Genomic DNA, 18,383 nt, shown 5'->3' on the forward strand with positions numbered 1-18,383 from the left:
TGATTATTTTTTTTAACTTGTTTTTTGAACTTGTTTCTTTTTTCATTTTCTCTTTAATTAATTTATTCCATATAAAAATGTTAAAAATAATTTTTTTTCAAAGGGCGTAGCCCGTAAGCTATAGGCGAAGCCTCTCGGTTTATGGCGGGGCTATAATAGCTAAGGGTGAAGCCCGTTAGATAAATCACCCTATCACCGATCACCCCCTATGACCTATCACCCTCTATGATCTATCACTCCTACCAGCTACCCCTTATTAAATCCTTAAGGACGAAGTCCGTACCGTACCCTTATATGTATAACTCACTAACTCGGGTTTGAAATTTGTTATTTTTATTTATTTTTTAAAGTTTTTTTATGGATTGAATTAATTAAAAAAAATTGAAAAAAAGAAAGGAAAAAAAAAAAACGAACATTCTCCCCCTTATCTCCTTAAGAACCTTCTCTCTTGATCTCTACCCTATATATACATATATATATATATTTTCCTTATTTTGAGAACCATTTTTTTTGTAACAACCATGAGAACTATTAAAATATTATTTGTTCACAAGTTTTTTTTGTTTATTCTCATGTGAAATAATATAAAAATGTATGTTGTAGAATAAACTTTTTTAAGAAACCTTCAAAATAGCCTTTTGTGAACTAGTGAATGAATTTGATTATGTTTTTTGTTCACATGTGATAAACGGCTATATATAAGGTTTTGAAAAAAAAAATTCTTCTCAACATATGTTTTTATGACGTTTCACATGTGAATGAACAAAAAAACATGTGATCCAATATGAAATTTAAAAGTTCTTACGGTTCTTACAAAAAAAAATGGGTTTCCAAAACAGGGGTCCCTATTTATATATATATATATAGGGGGATGGGAATATAAGGTTGTCGGGTATCTAAGCTTAGGTGTTGAACACTCACATATTGTTTTTTTAATCCATTAAAATCATGGGGGCCCATGCATTTAATCATTCAAAAAGAAATAATAAAATATTAGTATGTGAGGGGTTCCACACCTAAGCTTAGGTGTCAGACAACCTTATATTCCCTTTTCCCATATATATATATATTGAAAAGTTATTTTGAGAACCCTTTTTTTACGAGAACTTTTCAAATCAAGTCCAACCGATAATTATTCTTTACATGAAAATTGTTTTTTGATTGTTTCTGAATAACTTATGCGTAATTTTGAAGTTTATAACTGTATGGAGGCATGGATTATCATCCGTTATACAATTATGTGGAGATTTGGATTCTTGATCACATGTGCACGGATATTGCTATGATTACATGTGATCGACTTGCGTACATGTGATCATAGCAATATCCGTGCACATGTGATCAAGAATCCTAATCTCCACATAATTGTATAACGGATGATAATCCATGCTCCACATAATTAACAACTTCAAAATTACGCATAAGTTATTCAGAAAACAATCAAAAAACAATTTTCATGTAAAGAAAAATAATTGGTTGAGTTTGATTTGCAAAAGTTCTCAAAATTTCTCGCAAATCAAAAGGTTCTCAAAGTAACTTTATATATATATACCAATACCAATATATAGTAAAACAGGATTGTAGTATTCTTGAAACGACATGTGGCGAGATCCTTGATCGACAAGTGTCTTTTTAATTTAATTTTTTAAATATGTATATTTAATTAAAGAATTCTAATCCCATTATGTTTCTAATTAAAATTAATTAAATTAGTGAATATTATTTATATGGCAACAACAACATATGATTTTAATCTATACAATTATTATCCATATAATCATTTAACGATAATAATATAAATTCATTCATAGAGATAACTTTTTTTATTTTTCCTATTTTTACTTTTCATAATAATATATTCTATACAATGTTTTGAATATTTAATAGGTAATTAGAAACTCCATTGATTGTAAAGTTAATTTTTTATTTTATTATATTGATAGATTATTATTATTGTTGTTGTTATTATTGAAATTTTATAATTCTAAGTTAATTGATTTGGGTTTTAAAAAATTACTCTTTCACAACAAGGATGTTGTTTTTCATATTTTGAACGATTTTTTACCTTATGAAGTTGTAGACTATACGTTTAATTTGGGTAAGAGCATATGATTAAATTTAGGTTGATAGATTTAACTTTCGTTTTTTTTCTTGATTATATGCTATAATCTTTTTAAATTTTATTTATGGTTTATAAATGTTTAAAGTGGCATTACATGGTTTATGCTTCAATTAGTCGTATAGATATATAAAGTTTAATATAATAAAACAAAATATAAATGTAAATATTATTAGTCAATCTGTATGTACGAGTATCAATACTAGTGTATATATATATATATATATATATATATATATAAACGTATAAGCATAGAAAACCAAACACGTTACTCTATATTGATTGATTTGTTAGCTGAGTGGTCTTTGTGAACAACTATTAGTAAACACATGTTAAACAGATATACAAAGAATAAGAGTTTTCCCAAGTAAGAGACAAGTGTGTCACACTCGGCAAATGGGGACAATGGATTGCATTAGTTGGTATAGAGATATAACATGTTTTTAGAATCTAGATATATCTTAACACTGTTTAGCAATGATTAAATCATATTGTTTCCATGATAGTTTAACATCATAAAATCGAAAGTTAAGATTTAAATTATATTACAACTCATGCCAATTATTTTTATGTGGTTAGTGGTATACTGGTATCAAACTCTTTTATGACTAAACTATGATGAGAATTACACCTAATAATAGAATATTGATCTTCCAGGGTGTGGTATAACACGCTTTGAGTTGTTATGGGAGGGATGGGCACGTTTCTTATTAAATTGAAACAACATTGACATAACATACTAGCTAGCATGTTGCAACTTCAAATAATTTGCTTATCTTATTACTTACTTAATCTTGCCCTATTAGTAGAAGACTAGGAGAAAAAGTGATTGCCCATGTTTTTGTCTTTTCGAGATACTAACAAATTATGAACTTAAGTTGGTGTATTATGAAAGCATATATGTCTTCTTTTTAAGCAAAATTGGGAAGAAAAAGAATGCGTACATGGCTTTGGTTTAAAGTGAAGTGAGATCCAAGACAAAAGGAAAGAAAGAAAAAAAAAAGAGAGAGAGAATAGAATAAACTTTGTATTTTAAAGCTAATTGTGTTATAATAGTTCTTAACTTTGTAGAGAAAATGAAATTTGAAAATGCATCATTAATAAATATACTATAAATTAGCAAATTATATTGTCAAACAATGATAATCATGTTTATTTTGACCATTATGCATCATCCATTTTGAACATGGGGGAAGGCACAACCATTGGATTTAGAATATTTATGGTGTCAGAATTTTTTAATGAAACTTTGTAATTTTGATGTTTGATCCCTGCTAGAGTGCTATAGTTAATCACTTAAAATGAATCGTAATTGCAATAAAAGTTGAGGTTAGATGATAATAATATGTAAGCATTTGCTTATATTCGTAACATTGGAGATGTTAAGAAAACCATATGTTTTTGATTCTGATATTATATTTTGGAATCACTCTATGGAACCACTGGCTTAAACCCTAGTGGCCAGGGGTGTTTATACTTCTCACTATGTGGGGCCCGGTGGGTTTTCTCCTAAGTTGGGGGTTCGAGCTTCGGCTGACACAATCATTGGGTTTCCCATCTAAGAATTTTCTACAAGGAGGGAGGCTGAGAGACTGCAACTTATGCTCAACATCTCGTGAGGTCCAAAGATAATTGGTTAAAATTGTCTCTAGCCATGTCTGAGTCGAAATACACCTTTCAAAAAAAAACTATGACTTTATGAGTATCGGGTTTTATAATAAATCGCTTCTTTGCATCCTTCCTCGGTTCCTTCTCTATGTCACACCGCCATATCACTAAAGTCTTTTCATTTCCTACAATTATATAAATGTCATTCTAAATAGATCCAACAGGTCAACACTTATTAGACAACTTATAAAAGAAGAAGAAACCGAGATACTACTGAAGCAACTCTTGTCTTGTCTTTTAACTTCGAACAACAAGAATAAATGCGTTTTGACTTCTTTTTCTATCGTTAAAATCGAGTTTCATGTTAACTTTTTCTTTGTATATATTTTATATATCCAGGCCAAAACCATATAAATGTATCGACTTTTAATCTGGAAGAATCCTATCTTGTGGAGACCATCCTCGGATCATGTTTAGCAAATGTTCTCCACCTCTTGGAGTGCAAAGGCATATTCTCACTAGAGTTGGTTTTAAAACATTTGACTTTCGTTTTTTGAATGAGTAAAAAGAAGGTAGAGATATCTACTAGAATTATTGTATAATTAAATTCTGAATCAACTAATTTAATATGTTGAATGCTTCAGTATATAGAGTGGTTATATATATGTGCATGCACCTTTTGTGACATTATACCTGTTTTAAATAGTTTTAGTTTGATCTATTTGACATGGTAGATATAAGTAAAACCTAAATTAACTCATCTATTTATATATAAATAAATGAGATGAAATCTTATGTGAAACTTCAACCAAACATTTAGTTTTAAAATGAGATACAAAATAAGGGATTGTTAATACTATGTTCTAAGTTCCACACAAGGAGAGGGAAGAAATAAAATGAACAAACTGGTCCATATCGGTTTTTTACTAACCAGTCTCACAGTCAACATGAGAGAGATAAATCATATCCATCTTTAAGCGGTATGCCACTCGATACTTGGCTATCATAGTTAGGACGACAGAAAGGAGATCTATTTAACAAGTTTTTGGGCTCAAAAGCTTCTTGCAAGTCTATGAAAATAAGTTACAGTTAATGAAAAAAATTGAGGTACATCATAAATTCAGACTTAACCTGCCATAGTGTACCTATATATGAACCCAAATTCAATGTCAAAACTTGCAACTGTCAATATAATTATGTAAATAACAGTGTATTCGTACCTACTACATGAATCTAAATTCAATGACAACATACAAATGCTTTAAAAACCCCAAAATAAACACATTTAACCTTGAATGAGTTATCTTATAATTAATTGAAAAAATCATACAAAATAGTTTTGGGTTGGTGTGTTAACCCGTTTATCTAACTCGACACTAAAATTGAACATATGAGAAGCATACAACCTTATTCTCTTCTTTATTTGTGCCAATTACATGTGGATTTCGAGTCTCATTATGGTTGACATCCCAACTTTTTAAACATAAACTGGGGTGGATTTTCATCTCATACAATTTTCTATTCCTTTTCACTTGCACATAATTTGCAGGGAGTTTGGATGTGATTTCTAAACTAATATCTAGGAACGAGGTTACAACAGGCAGTTTATCCTATGGACAAGTGATTCTCATTCTAGCAGTTTTGTTCATTGGGAGCTTATTTTTGTGCGCGTGCACACACACACACAAGAATATATATGTATACACATATAACGCAAGCATCACTAACATGTATCATAGCTTCACAACATTGTACCGTAACAATCGAACTAACCTAAGCTAAGACAAGAATACAAGACAAGGCTTTGTATTGGACCAGACGGAAACAGAACAAAATCTTTCGCAATCATCAAAAAATCGAACGTTACATTTCTCCTTTAAGGTTTAAACCCAAGTTTTGTACACTCCTAAATGACAAGAAGAATATGGATGCTACAACTGTACAAGCAAAACCCACACATGGACCTTCCATACAAGTTGACTTCCATTAGTTATTTGACATTTTGATCCTTACAACAATCTTCAAATGCACAATGGCTATTTGCAGCATGGAGATTAGAAGCCTTTTTGTTACTTCACTTGCACTTTGTGGGGGTAACGATTTTTGCCAAAATAGAAGGCAGTTACACATACACATTCGTTGCGTAACTGTCATCAAACAAAAAATGGATAATTTTTCAAAACTTACAAACCTCATTTTACCACAACACACATGGGAGACAAATAGATACAAATAATGGATACAACATACCAAACAAGCCACCAATGCAGTACACATGAGCAACCTGTGCATTATAGACACGCACATTAATCTGTCTCTATTATTATTTTCATAACTTTAAGTAAGTATTATATACATACACATATACAATAAAATATATATGTATAAGTGGTATTAGGTAATTGGATTTGAGATCAAGAGATGTGTGTTGTTTAAAATAGAAAGTGACAGGAGAGACTGCTAGCTGCCAACATATATATGGTTTTTTTTAAAAGACTATGATTAACTTAAGATTAGAGAACGTTGGTGTCAGTTGCCAGGTCTTAATCACCTTTATGCATAACTAGTACAAAAATAAATAAACTATTTCTATCTTTGTAAATTATCATAGACAGGTCAACTATAAGCTTTGAGGTAATTCGACAACGTGTACATTAATCATTCATCACGTATTCATAAATTATTTGATGATCATCAAATAAAATAGAAACATACTTTCACACATTATACAATAACAGTCAAGTCCTTAAAAATTACTCTTAATCTCTTATCAATATATTTTTGTAACAGCCATCAAATTGCTAAAGCCCAGAACTCGATGCTTAAGAATTATCAATATTAGCCTGTAGCAACTATTAGAGGGGCCGGGAAGCTGGTTTTTGGAGGAAGTAGGAAAGCAAAGTTTTTGGCCTAAATGATCAGTATTCTTAGAGTTGATACAAAGTAATATATGTCAAGTATTGAGTAAAAACTGACTGACTGAATTTATTCATCAACAAAATATTAAAGCCAAAAAGATTGCTTCCCTACTTGGCCTAAAAAAATGCACTACTGGATACTTTTCCTAAGATGCAAGTACCTTGTTATTTCTGATCATTTTTCAAGTCATGTCCGATACTATTTTGCGCGATTAAGTGCTTTTTACTTTTTCTCTCCCTTGTCATCACTCAACTAAGGTAAATCTTACTAAAAATTACTCAACAATGTCCTACAACATTAGCATTAAAATGAGTGCCTTTCCATTTCATATAACCAAAGTGGATTTCATCATATCATAAGTCTTTTTAAAGGAGTTGTAAGAAGACATACTCAATTACACATTTATAAACATCATGAAAAATCTATCGAGATTTCGAAAGAGGGATATGGAACAGGACCGAATTGAATATCTTTTCACTTTTATTACCAGAATGCAGAAACAATGGAATAGAATACAGATGCTCAAGATTTAACATGTCTCTATTAATTCAACAAAAACTATAAACCCCCTTCCCCCACCAAAAAAAAAACAATATAAAAAAAAAACAAATGAAAAAACATAGAAATTTACCGGCATTAAGCTCGTTCTAATAATCCAAAACAATCACAACGCTTGTCGATACAAATCATAAGGAGCCCATAATGCGTCTAAAGGACAAGGCTCTTTCGTATCAAGCCTTAACCACGGTTTCCCACTTCCACTCCAATGCAATAAACTAACCGGACCCGGATGCAAATCCCTACAACTTCCTTTCACATTATCCCCACCTAACCCGTGTTGATTCCAACCGTGATCAATCGGCGCCACATTTCCAGCAAACACCAACAAAAAAGGCGGTAACGACCCAAGTTCATAAATCCTATCATTCTTTTGTATCTCCATCCATCTCTCGATCCTTTTCGTGTATCCAAACTGTCTCCATTTCCCCAAATCCATAACCATCACACCCGTATTAAAATAACACGGTTTCCTACCATCAAACGTCCCCGAATAAACCTTGTTCCTCCAAAACCCGTGGCTAAAATACTTTGTAAAATTCGCGTGACAATACTCGGGCGCCCCAATCGTCTTCCCTTTCAAATCGGTACTCCAAAGTTTCCCAATATCATCAACAAGTACTAAATCCGAATCGAGATAAATCACCCTTTTCACACAAGGCTCTAATAATTCGGCTAAATAATTCCTAGCGTAATTCAAGGGCATTTCTAAGGCTTGTCTAACCGAACTCGATATAAACCGCTTAACGACATTCGGATCGAAATAATACACTTTAAATTTCAACTCAGGGAAAGTGGTTTTCACTAATTCTTTCAGTTTACCATTATCCGACACAAGAAAATGGAAAAATATATTTTCGGGGCAAGTCGAATGTTGCAATATAGAATGTACAGCAGCTATAGAACCTCGTAAATACTCGAAATCAAGCGTAATGGCTACGTGTACAATATAAGGGTCACAAATGTTACCAGATTTTAGTTCACAAGTACCTGCATTACGAAAAGATGAAGCTCGTCGGAAATGTGGGTTTTCCGGCGCCGGAAAATGGTCGGTGGTCGCCGGAGAATGAATAGATCTGATTGCTTCAGCTGGATGGAATGACTGTAATGATGGAGCTAATACTATCATCACCATTATTGCTGATATAAACCCTGAAAACCTTATTATCCATTGCATTTTTTATTTTTTTTTATATTCTAAAAAAAAAAAAAAAAATCTTGGCTGAAATCTTAAAACCACCAGACCAATATGTCTTATCTTGATAATGATAAGAAGACAAGACAGTTTGGTGGTCTTAAAAAAAAAAGAGCCAATCAGAGGTTTTAAGACTCTGTTTGGTCTGAAAAGTTTAATCGGAACCTGAACAAATGATATGGATTCTGGTGGTGCCGTGAAAATAAAGCCAAGTTTTTTTTTTTTTAAATGAAACGGTGTCGTTTAATTGGAAGGAAAGGAAAAGAAGAGAGAGAGAAAGAATGGAATTGATGTGTTGCGCCGACCAGAAAACGGTGTCGTATTGATGGTGGAATGATGAATATGATTATTGTGATTATGATGGTGATATTGTTTTTATTTATTTTGTGTTTATAATGAATATAAGAATATGAATGTGGGTGTATATAAAAGGAAAGAAATGAAGGGAAAGGGAAGGAAAGTATCTGGCCGGCGAAAAGGGGAAAGGAAGGAATGGAATGGATTCCGTCGCTTCAGAAACTTCTTCTTCTACGGAGGAAGAAGAAGAGAATGAAGGACGGACGGAGAATGAAGAAAGAGGAAAGATGGAAAGAAAGGGGGAGATTTGGGATATATTGTGGTTTTGTAATTTGTATAATGAAAATGGGGGTGGGATTCTGGAGATTGTGAGGTGACATAGTGTTATTTTGTTGGTGGAACCAAGGATTTGTATATTGCTATGTCTCTTTTTTTTTTTTTATTATTATTTCATTTCTTGTTCTTTGGTTTATGGGATGTGGAGGTATTCATAACATTATTATTTTTTATTTATTTATTTTACCTAAACAGATCAAACATCACATCAGAACGTATGAGTTATATTGTTTTAACCGAGTTCATGATAAAGAGTCATGTATGAATAGTAAGTCATCTCGTATAAAATCTATTTGATTTGTGTTTTAGATACCATGATTGTACATGAGACAAAAAGGTTTTTATCTCGTTTAAGTGTTTCAGGTTTTTATCTATTTATTTTCTTTTAAATAAAAATATGATTTTTTAAGAAAATACACAAGAATGTTCTGAAAATTGTTTATTTCATTAAAAAAAAACTATCTCATAAATTTGTTAGAGAGATTTGATAACTATTGTTTTAGTTATTATATAGATAGGTGATAAACGCCTAATTCGTTTAATCTTAAAGTATGAAAACGAACATGTTTTGTGAATGTTAATAGACGATTAGGGCATGTTTATGTTTGTTTAAGTGTTTCAGGTCTTTGGTAACAAATTGAAGTTAAATGGATCATAAACAAGTCAAGCAAAGTCAAGAATCAAGTCAAGACAAAAATCTGGAAAATTGCCATTTCTGGAGGGCAGTCTCAGACGGCCAGGAGGCAGTCTAGGACGGCCACAGCTGCATCAAAATTCCGAATTTAAAGGGTTTTATTAATTTTCAGTTTATAACTCCCTCATGGACGACTTTGGAAGTTACCACTTCATATTTTCTCATCCCTGTGCAGTTTCCTAACGCACACAACACCCCAATTTCATCATCAATTCATATTTCATGGAGATCAAAGCCTTAATTGAAGAATCAATGATGAAGATTATAGGCTAGGTTTTCTTTGATCATTCTCATGTGAACAATTATGTAAGACTTTTATGTTCAACCTTTCTCATATCATGTTGGATTAGATGTTTAATTCTTAATTGTGTTTTGCATCTAATGTTGTTTGGATTGTTTGAATGATTACTAGTTTATGACTTTGAATGAAATTCATCCATCTTTTGGTTCCAAATTATTGTTAATCATGGATTATTGAAAGAATCTCTCATGAACTTGTAATTCTATTTTAATGAATTGAAAATCTAGTTGTGTCAATTCCTCGGTTTTTCATTATCGTGAATCATCACAACCGATTACTTTAGTTCTTAAGTTCATTCATTCCAAACATTATAACGAATCATGTCTATGTGATTTCCAACGAATATAAGTTAGGTTACATATTTGAAAGCATAATTGGGAGCATGAGAATGGTCTACGTTGTTAATTGAAGTATTTTGTTAAGTTTATGCTCAACTTTAGTTTTAATCAAACAAATCAATCAATCAATCGATTTTAAGTTTATGTCTAGTTTAATTAGCTTTGTAAAATTGTTTAACACTTTCCCTTGATTCCCTGTGGATACGATACTCGACTTACCCTAGCTAATTAGTGGTAATTAGTTTTGTTTTTGATCGGTCCAACGACATCGATCAAATTTTGGCGTCGTTGCCGGGGAATCGGTGTGCAAAGTGTTAAAGTTGCTTTCAATTTGTTAAAATTTTCAGAAAATACAAAAAGAATTAGTTTAGTTTTGTTATTAGTTTATTGATTTTCTTTACATTTTTGTATTTCCGAATTACGCTAGGTGTGTTATTTGTGTAGGTTACAGGTTGTTTATGCATACGAGGTATTCAAAGAAGAAATCACCTTTGTTGTTTGATCCGGAAATTGAGAAAACAGCTAGGAGAAACCGAGTACTTCATCGTAAAAACATGAGTAATCCTGGAAATATACCACCAATCATTCAACCAACCGGAACCCAACAAGAACCTAACCTTGAACAAAATGTCCAACCCCAAAACCAACCTCAACAACATCCACCCCGATCCGTGAGAAGCGGATTCACAACTCCTTACCGAACTGGAACACCAACTTTTGTTGGAGAAGGATCACGGTATACGGAATCGGTGTATGAAAGGGTTAATAATTAGAATGATGGGAGGTTTGATAATCATGATGATGGATATGATTGGAATGACGGAGATGATTATGGGCAACCACAAAACATTCAATATCCTCAATTTAACCAACCTCAATACATCAACCAAAGAATTCCTCAAGGACCACCACCACGTCACTACCGTCGTGGAGTCCCACCAATTAACCAACCACACAACCGTGTCATTCCTAATATGAACTATCAACCTCCACCACAAGGAGTTGATAGTCATTTCCGACCCGCCATAGCCGTTAATGCTTCACCTATAGTACCACCGGTGTTAAGGGGTAGAGCTTTTGAAGTTAGACCTCAATGTTTGAGTATTTTACCAAGTTTCTATGGTAAAGCAACGGAGGAGCCTTATTTGCACTTGTCGGAGTTTGAGGCTATTTGTGGTACCATTGGAGGTCAAGGATTTTCTCCGGATGAAGTTAAACTAGTTTTATTTCAGTTCACTTTGAAGGATAAAGCAAAGCAATGGTTTTTATCATTGCCATCGGGTAGTATCTTTACATGGGCTGAAATGCAACAACAATTCTTGGATGAGTATTACACGATGCAAAAGACTAGTGATGCAAGAACTTCAATAAGAACTTTTCAGCAACAATCGGGTGAAACTTTTCATGAAGCTTTCAAGAGATTTAATGAGTTGTTGAGAACTTGTCCACATGGAATTGCTAAATGGGAGTTGATCACGACTTTCTATGATGGTTTACTACCGGAAGAGAAAAGAGATGTGAATTCAATTAGCAATGGAACTTTCTTGACAAATTCCGAAGATGTTGATTGGGAATTCTTAGAGAAAATGAGCGTGAACTCGAAAAGACAAGCTCAATCAAATAGGAGAGCAAGACATCCAATAGCTTCTTCATCATCTACAAGTGATCAAGCCACCAAAGATCGACTTGAAGCTTTGGAACGGAAGTTTGCTAAGTTGGGGAAAGTTGAAAATCAGGGTGTTGCTCAAGTTTCTCAAGAATACCCAATTTGTGAAAGTTGTGATGAACTTGGACATACGGCTTTGCAATGTCCATTGATCCCGGAACAAGTTGAAGAAGTTAATCAAGTGTATGGAGAAAAGAGACCATTTGACATGAACTCCAACACTTATCATCCGGGAATGAGAAACCATCCAAATCTTCGGTATAGAAATTCTTCAAATCAACTCAACCCGAATTTTCAAGGAAATAATCAAACCGGAGGAGCATCATCTCAACCATTTCAAGGTCGAAATTACAACCAAGGGAATTACCAAGGTGGCCAAAATCAGGGAGGATTCAATAGAGGCTACCCAAGGAACTATCAACAAGGTAATAACCAAGGTGGACCTTCGGGAAGCAATGAAGTATCAACCGGGGAGATTATGGAATACTTGAAAGAGATGGATAGGAAGAATGAGATTCGGGACAAGACGGTTGAGAGTTTGCAAAAGCAAGTAGGTCAATTGGCGGAGGAGGTGTCCGAATCGAGGAAGAATCCGGGAAAGCTACCAAGTGACACGAAGATCAATCCACAACATCAAAGTGGCGGTCCGAAGAATGTCAAGAATGTGGAGATAAACAATGTAAGTACTCTTCGTAGTGGTAGAATTTATGATAATAAAGTTGAACCTCCATCATCACTTGTTGATGGTGTGGTGGAGGATGTTGATGATGACCAAGATAGTGAGCATGAACCGGAATTTGTTTTGCCTAAACCAAGTAAAAAAGTGTCTTTTAAAGAGGTAGAAAACAATAGGTCTAGTGAAAAATTTTCTGAAAAACAAGGAAAGGATATGGAGGGTAATACCATTCCTTTTCCTTTGGCTTTGATTGATTCAAAACTTAGGCCTACACTTAAGAAAAGACGTCCCCATGAGGAAGAAATGTGGGAAATTTTTAAACAAGTGAAAATCAATATACCTCTTATTGACATTATTAAACAAGTTCCGGCTTATGCTAAATATCTTAAGGAGTTGTGTACCCAAAAACGGCATCATAAACTTCCAAAGAAGATTGTTTTGAATGAGGAAGTTAGTGCCGTTGTGATGGGTATACTCCCACCTAAACTCTAAGATCCTGGAGCGCCTTTAATTACAAATCAAGTTGGTGATTTTAAAATGAACAAGGCACTTTTGGATATGGGGGTGGGTGTGAGTATCCTACCGGGTATGTTGTATGATCAATATGACTTTAGACCATTGGAAAAAGTCGACACCACCTTGGTGATGGCTGATTTGTCACTAAAACTTCCAAGAGGAATTGTCCAAGATGTCATAGTGAAGGTGGAGGACTTTTATTACCCCGTAGACTTTTTGGTTCTTGATTTTGCACCAAGCGGTAATGTAAGGCAGCCCAATGTCATCATGGGAAGACCCTTTTTGGCCACCGCTAATGCATTAATTGATTGTAGGCGGGGTACAGTTGAAATGACCTTTGGCAACCGTAAGATTAGATTAAATGTTTTTGCTAGTGTTCCTAACCCCGTAGTTAGTGACGAATGCTTTATGGCGGACGTCATTGATGAGTGCATTTCTCATGAAAGTGAGGAAGACACACGGGAGTCTTGTGCTTTGGTTGACAGGTTAATTGTGGAGCATAGTGAGACATTGAAGAAGGAAGAGAAGGATTGGGAGATCATGGAAATTCAAGAAGGTAGACCACCATGGACTCATTTGGTTGAAAGTCTACCGGATCACATTGACACTCATCTCAAACCTTCCATTGAAAGTCCACCACAAGTTGAATTGAAAGAGCTCCCATCTCATTTGAAGTATGCACTTTTGGGAGAAGAACAAACTTTGCCGGTGATTATTGCATCAAATTTGAAAGAAGTGCAAGAAAAGGCGTTGTTAAAAGTGCTCAAGGAATACAAGGCAGCCATTGGGTGGATAATTACCGACTTGAAAGGCATTAGTCCATAAATTGTGATGCATAAGATAATCACCGATTCTGAAGCAAAACCTTCACGTGATGCTCAAAAAAGGTTGAATCCACATATGCGTGAAGTTGTGAAGAAAGAGGTACTAAAATGGTTGGATGCTGGAATTATTTACCCAATTTCGGATAGCACATGGGTAAGTCCAACACAAACGGTGCCTAAGAAAGCTGGAATACAAGTGGTGAAAGGAGATAGTGGTGAGCAAATTGCAACTCGACCCATCACCGGGTGGAGGGTGTGCATTGATTACGGAAAATTGAACACCGCTACTTCAAAAGATCATTTCACATTACCATTCATTGATCAAATCATCGAAAAACTTGCAGGTCAGAAGTTTTATTGTTTTCTAGATGGTTATTCAGGTTATAATCAAATTGCTATTCATCCCGATGACCAACACAAGACCACATTTACATGCCCCTATGGGACTTTTGCCTTTAGGCGAATGCCATTTGGGTTGTGTAATGCTCCAGCCACCTTTCAAAGGTGCATGATGAGTATCTTTTCAGATATGGTCGGTGATTCACTAGAAATCTTTATGGATAATTTTTCAATTTTTGACCAAACCTTTGAAAATTGTCTTGATGAGCTTACAAAAGTTTTGAAAAGATGTGTTGAGACAAATTTGGTTTTAAGTTGGGAAAAGAGCCACTTCATGGTTCAAGAGGGGACGGTTTTGGGTCATGTGATTTCAAACAAAGGCATGGAAGTTGACCGAGCCAAAATCAAAGTCATCTCTACTTTACCCCCTCCAACCAATGTCAAGGGTGTCCGTTCTTTTCTTGGACACGCCGGGTTTTATAGAAGGTTCATCAAGGGATTTAGTGTCATTACAAAACCTTTGTGTAATTTGTTGCTAAAAGATGTATCTTTTGTTTTTGATGAAGAGTGTTTGAAAGCTTTCGAAACTTTGAAAGACAAATTGGTTGAAGCCCCCATTTTGCAATCACCTAATTGGTCCATGCCTTTTGAAATTATGTGTGATGCAAGTGACTTTGCAATTGGGGCTGTTTTGGGACAACGAGTAGACAAGAAACCCGTTGTGATTTATTATGCAAGCAAAACTTTATCAGATGCCCAATTGAATTATACGACCACCGAAAAAGAATTGCTTGTTGTTGTTTATGCACTTGACAAGTTTCGTTCTTACATTTGTGGTAGCAAGGTCATTGTGTACACAGATCATAGCGCGGTGAAGCATTTGATGGAAAAGAAGGATGCCAAGCCAAGGCTAATTCGATGGGTGTTGCTTCTACAAGAGTTTGATTTGGAAATCCGAGATAAGAAAGGAAGTGAGAACGTGGTGGCGGATCACTTGTCAAGAATTCAATCAATGGATGATGGATCAACCAAGGAGATCAATGAAACATTTCCGGATGAACATTTACTAACCGTTTACGTTGTTCTTTGGTATGCAAATTTTGTAAATTTTTTGTCCGCAAGTAAGATACCGGAACATTGGCCTAAGAGAAAGAAACAACAATTCTTGGCACAAGCAAAGCAATACATTTGGGATGAGACAGATTTGTTCAAAGTTGGCCCGGATCAAATGGTGAGAAGATGCATTCCGGAAGAAGAAATTCAGGAGGTGTTGACTCATGCACACTCATTTGCATGTGGAGGTCATTTCAGCGGCCAAAAGACAGGTTATAAAGTTCTTATGTGTGGTTTGTTTTGGCCTAGTATCTTTAAAGATGCCGCTGAATTTGTTAAAAAGTGTGTTAGGTGTCAACAACTAGGTAGTATAACTAAGAGGAACGAAATGCTCATGCAACCAATTTTAGTTGTTAATATCTTTGATGTTTGGGGCATTGATTTTATGGTTCCCTTCCCTAATTCCTTTGGTAATTATTACATTTTAGTGGCTGTAGATTATGTTTCCAAATGGGTAGAAGCCATTGCCACTAAAAACAATGATCCTACCGTTGTTTGCAAGTTTGTTCAAAGTAACATTTTCTCAAGATTTGGAATTCCTCGTGTCATCATAAGTGATGGGGGATCTCATTTCAAAAATTTTTAGTTTGGCAAACTTCTCAAACGGTATGGAGTAAACCACCGGATTGCCACCCCATATCACCCACAAACAAGTGGGCAAGTTGAAGTGTCTAATAGGCAAATAAAAGAGATTTTGCAAAAGACGGTAAGACCCGACCGAAAGGATTGGTCAACAAAATTGAATGATGCTTTATGGGATTATCGAACCGCTTTTAAAACACCTATTGGCACTACACCATATCGGTTGGTTTATGGGAAGGGTTGTCATCTTCCAATTGAGCTTGCACATAGAGCTTTGTGGGCCGTTAAGGCCGTTAACATGGATTTTGAGAATGCATGCAAAGAAAGAAAGTTGCAACTATGTGAATTGGAAGAATTGAGGAATGAAGCATATGAATGCGCATCAACATACAAAGACAAGATGAAAGCGGTTCATGATGCAAAGTTGAAGAAAAAGGTGTTTGAGGTTGGCCAAAAGGTTTGGCTTTACAATTCAAGACTTAAATTCTTTCCGGGAAAACTCAAGAGCAAATGGATGGGTCCGTATGTGATCACAAGAGTTGGAAAGTTTGGTGAAGTTGAAATTGAAGATCCAAAAGATGGAATGAAGCAAATGGTCAACAGACACCGTTTGAAGCCGTATTTGGATGCAACTGACATCAATGGAGCGACAAAGGAAATGGTGAACTTTATCTAAAGTCCACCATCTTATGAGGTTGCTTAAATCGTTGAGGTAATGTCGGGATGAGGACAATAAACTTAGCGCTAAACGGGAGGCAACCCGTTGTTTGTTTGTTTTCTAGCTTCTAGTCGGTATGTTTTGCTTTCGTACATTTTTATTTAGTTATTTTTTAGTAATTTTAGAGTTTTATCGCATAGTTACACAAGTTGGATAATTCTCGGCATCCATCTTTGAAAATTAAGTTGGTGAAGGTCGGTTTGGGTGAGAATGAAAACGTTTTTGCAATTTGTCGAGCTAAGTAACTTATCTCTAATTGAAGTGTACATTGAGGACAATGTACCTTTAAGTTGGGGAAGGGAGTTCAAATTTTATATAATTGCAATTGTTATTAAGTCAAGTGTTAAGTTTAATTACAAATTACAAAGTTTAATTAGTCTAAAATTTAATTTGATTTGTTTTTAAAATTTAACTTGATTGTTTTAAAAGTTAACTTGATTGTGGCTGTACTTAAAAAAAAAAAAAATAGTCAACGACCGTTTGGGACGTTTGACCACCGTCTTGGACAGCCCTCTCGAATGGTCTGAAACGAAAGACGACTATCAAATGGTTCGGTTCTCTGTTTTACGGCCACGAGACGGTGAAACACCATTTTCCAGGCCACCGTCTGGGACGGTGGCTGGGGGCGTCTGACACAGTGGTTCAAAAAAATTGAAAGCGCTTGGGACTGCACCTTGACGTACGAGACGGTGTCACCAATCACTCCAACACGAGGGACGGTGGTCAGACGGTCTGGTACCTTGTTTTACGGCCTATAGACGGGGGAACCTCAAGACCCAAGCCACCGTATGAGACGGTGGCAGTGAGCGTGCGAGACGGTATTAGGGTTTAGCAAACAATTCTTGAATACTTGATGAAGGAGATGGGGCGTTGACCAAGTCAACTGGTGTGTTTGGCTGAGCATTAAAGGGGAGGTGGGGCCGTCTGGTAGGATAGGTCGGGTCGACAAGTCTGAGGGTTGACCGGGTCAACTAATGGTCATTTGATCTATTCTTTTTGATTTATTGTTATTATTATTTATTATTTTGAATTAGTTTAACTATTCTAGTTTATTATTATTATTTATTTAATCTAAAAAAAAAATATTTTAATTACATCCACATACAAACCGATTGGGCCTTTCTCCTTCTCCCTCTCAAATTCTTTCTTCCCCCTTAATTTTTTTAATAAACCCTAAATCTTCAAACCATCATATCTTCTTCAATTCTCAACCAAATCAAATAATTCTTGATTCAAAAGTGCATAATTTTTCGAGACTACAAAACCCTTACCTTTGTTTGTTCAATTTCGACCTAGATTTTTCTGAAAAAGTGAGTATAGAAACCGAATTTTTTTGAAAAATTCTTGTTTTTGCTTTTAATTATTAACCTTTATTAAAGTTTAATACTTTTTGGTTAATTGTGTTGATAGGATGAAGAAAAAAGCAGGAGCATTGATGAAAACTCTAGACAAATCAACCGAGCCTACTTCTTCGAATCAACCTCAACAAAAAAGGAGGAGAAAGATGGTTAATTATGACGAAGAAGATGACACAACTCAAGAACAAGCAATGGAAGTTCAACAACAAGAAGAAAAGCCCGAATG

General features: G+C 34.8%; 1 protein-coding gene across 2 annotated transcripts; it reads right to left on the minus strand.

The window, feature by feature from the left end:
- Window positions 1–5,517: 5,517 nt before the first annotated feature.
- LOC122607034 (probable galacturonosyltransferase-like 7) lies at window positions 5,518–8,402 on the minus strand. 2 transcript variants are annotated; one of them, XR_006325012.1, is made up of 3 exons: window positions 7,278–8,402; window positions 5,978–6,011; window positions 5,518–5,874 (listed from the first exon to the last, which is right to left on the minus strand). XR_006325012.1 is itself a non-coding variant. In XM_043779954.1 (2 exons), exon 1 carries the CDS (start codon window positions 8,379–8,381, stop codon window positions 7,311–7,313), a length of 1,071 nt encoding a protein of 356 aa, XP_043635889.1. In that variant the 5' UTR covers window positions 8,382–8,402; the 3' UTR covers window positions 5,518–5,874; window positions 7,278–7,310. The 2 variants fall into 2 exon arrangements, 1 of the variants encoding a protein (XP_043635889.1); XM_043779954.1 differs by lacking the exon at window positions 5,978–6,011.
- Window positions 8,403–18,383: the final 9,981 nt, after the last annotated feature.

The sequence above is a fragment of the Erigeron canadensis genome, chromosome 7 (genome assembly GCF_010389155.1).
Source record: "Erigeron canadensis isolate Cc75 chromosome 7, C_canadensis_v1, whole genome shotgun sequence".
Classification (NCBI taxonomy): Eukaryota; Viridiplantae; Streptophyta; class Magnoliopsida; order Asterales; family Asteraceae; genus Erigeron; species Erigeron canadensis.

Bases quoted from the DNA above. Each gene is read 5' to 3' on its own strand.
- LOC122607034 (XM_043779954.1), bottom strand. From the start codon at position 8,381: ATGCAATGGATAATAAGGTTTTCAGGGTTTATATCAGCAATAATGGTG.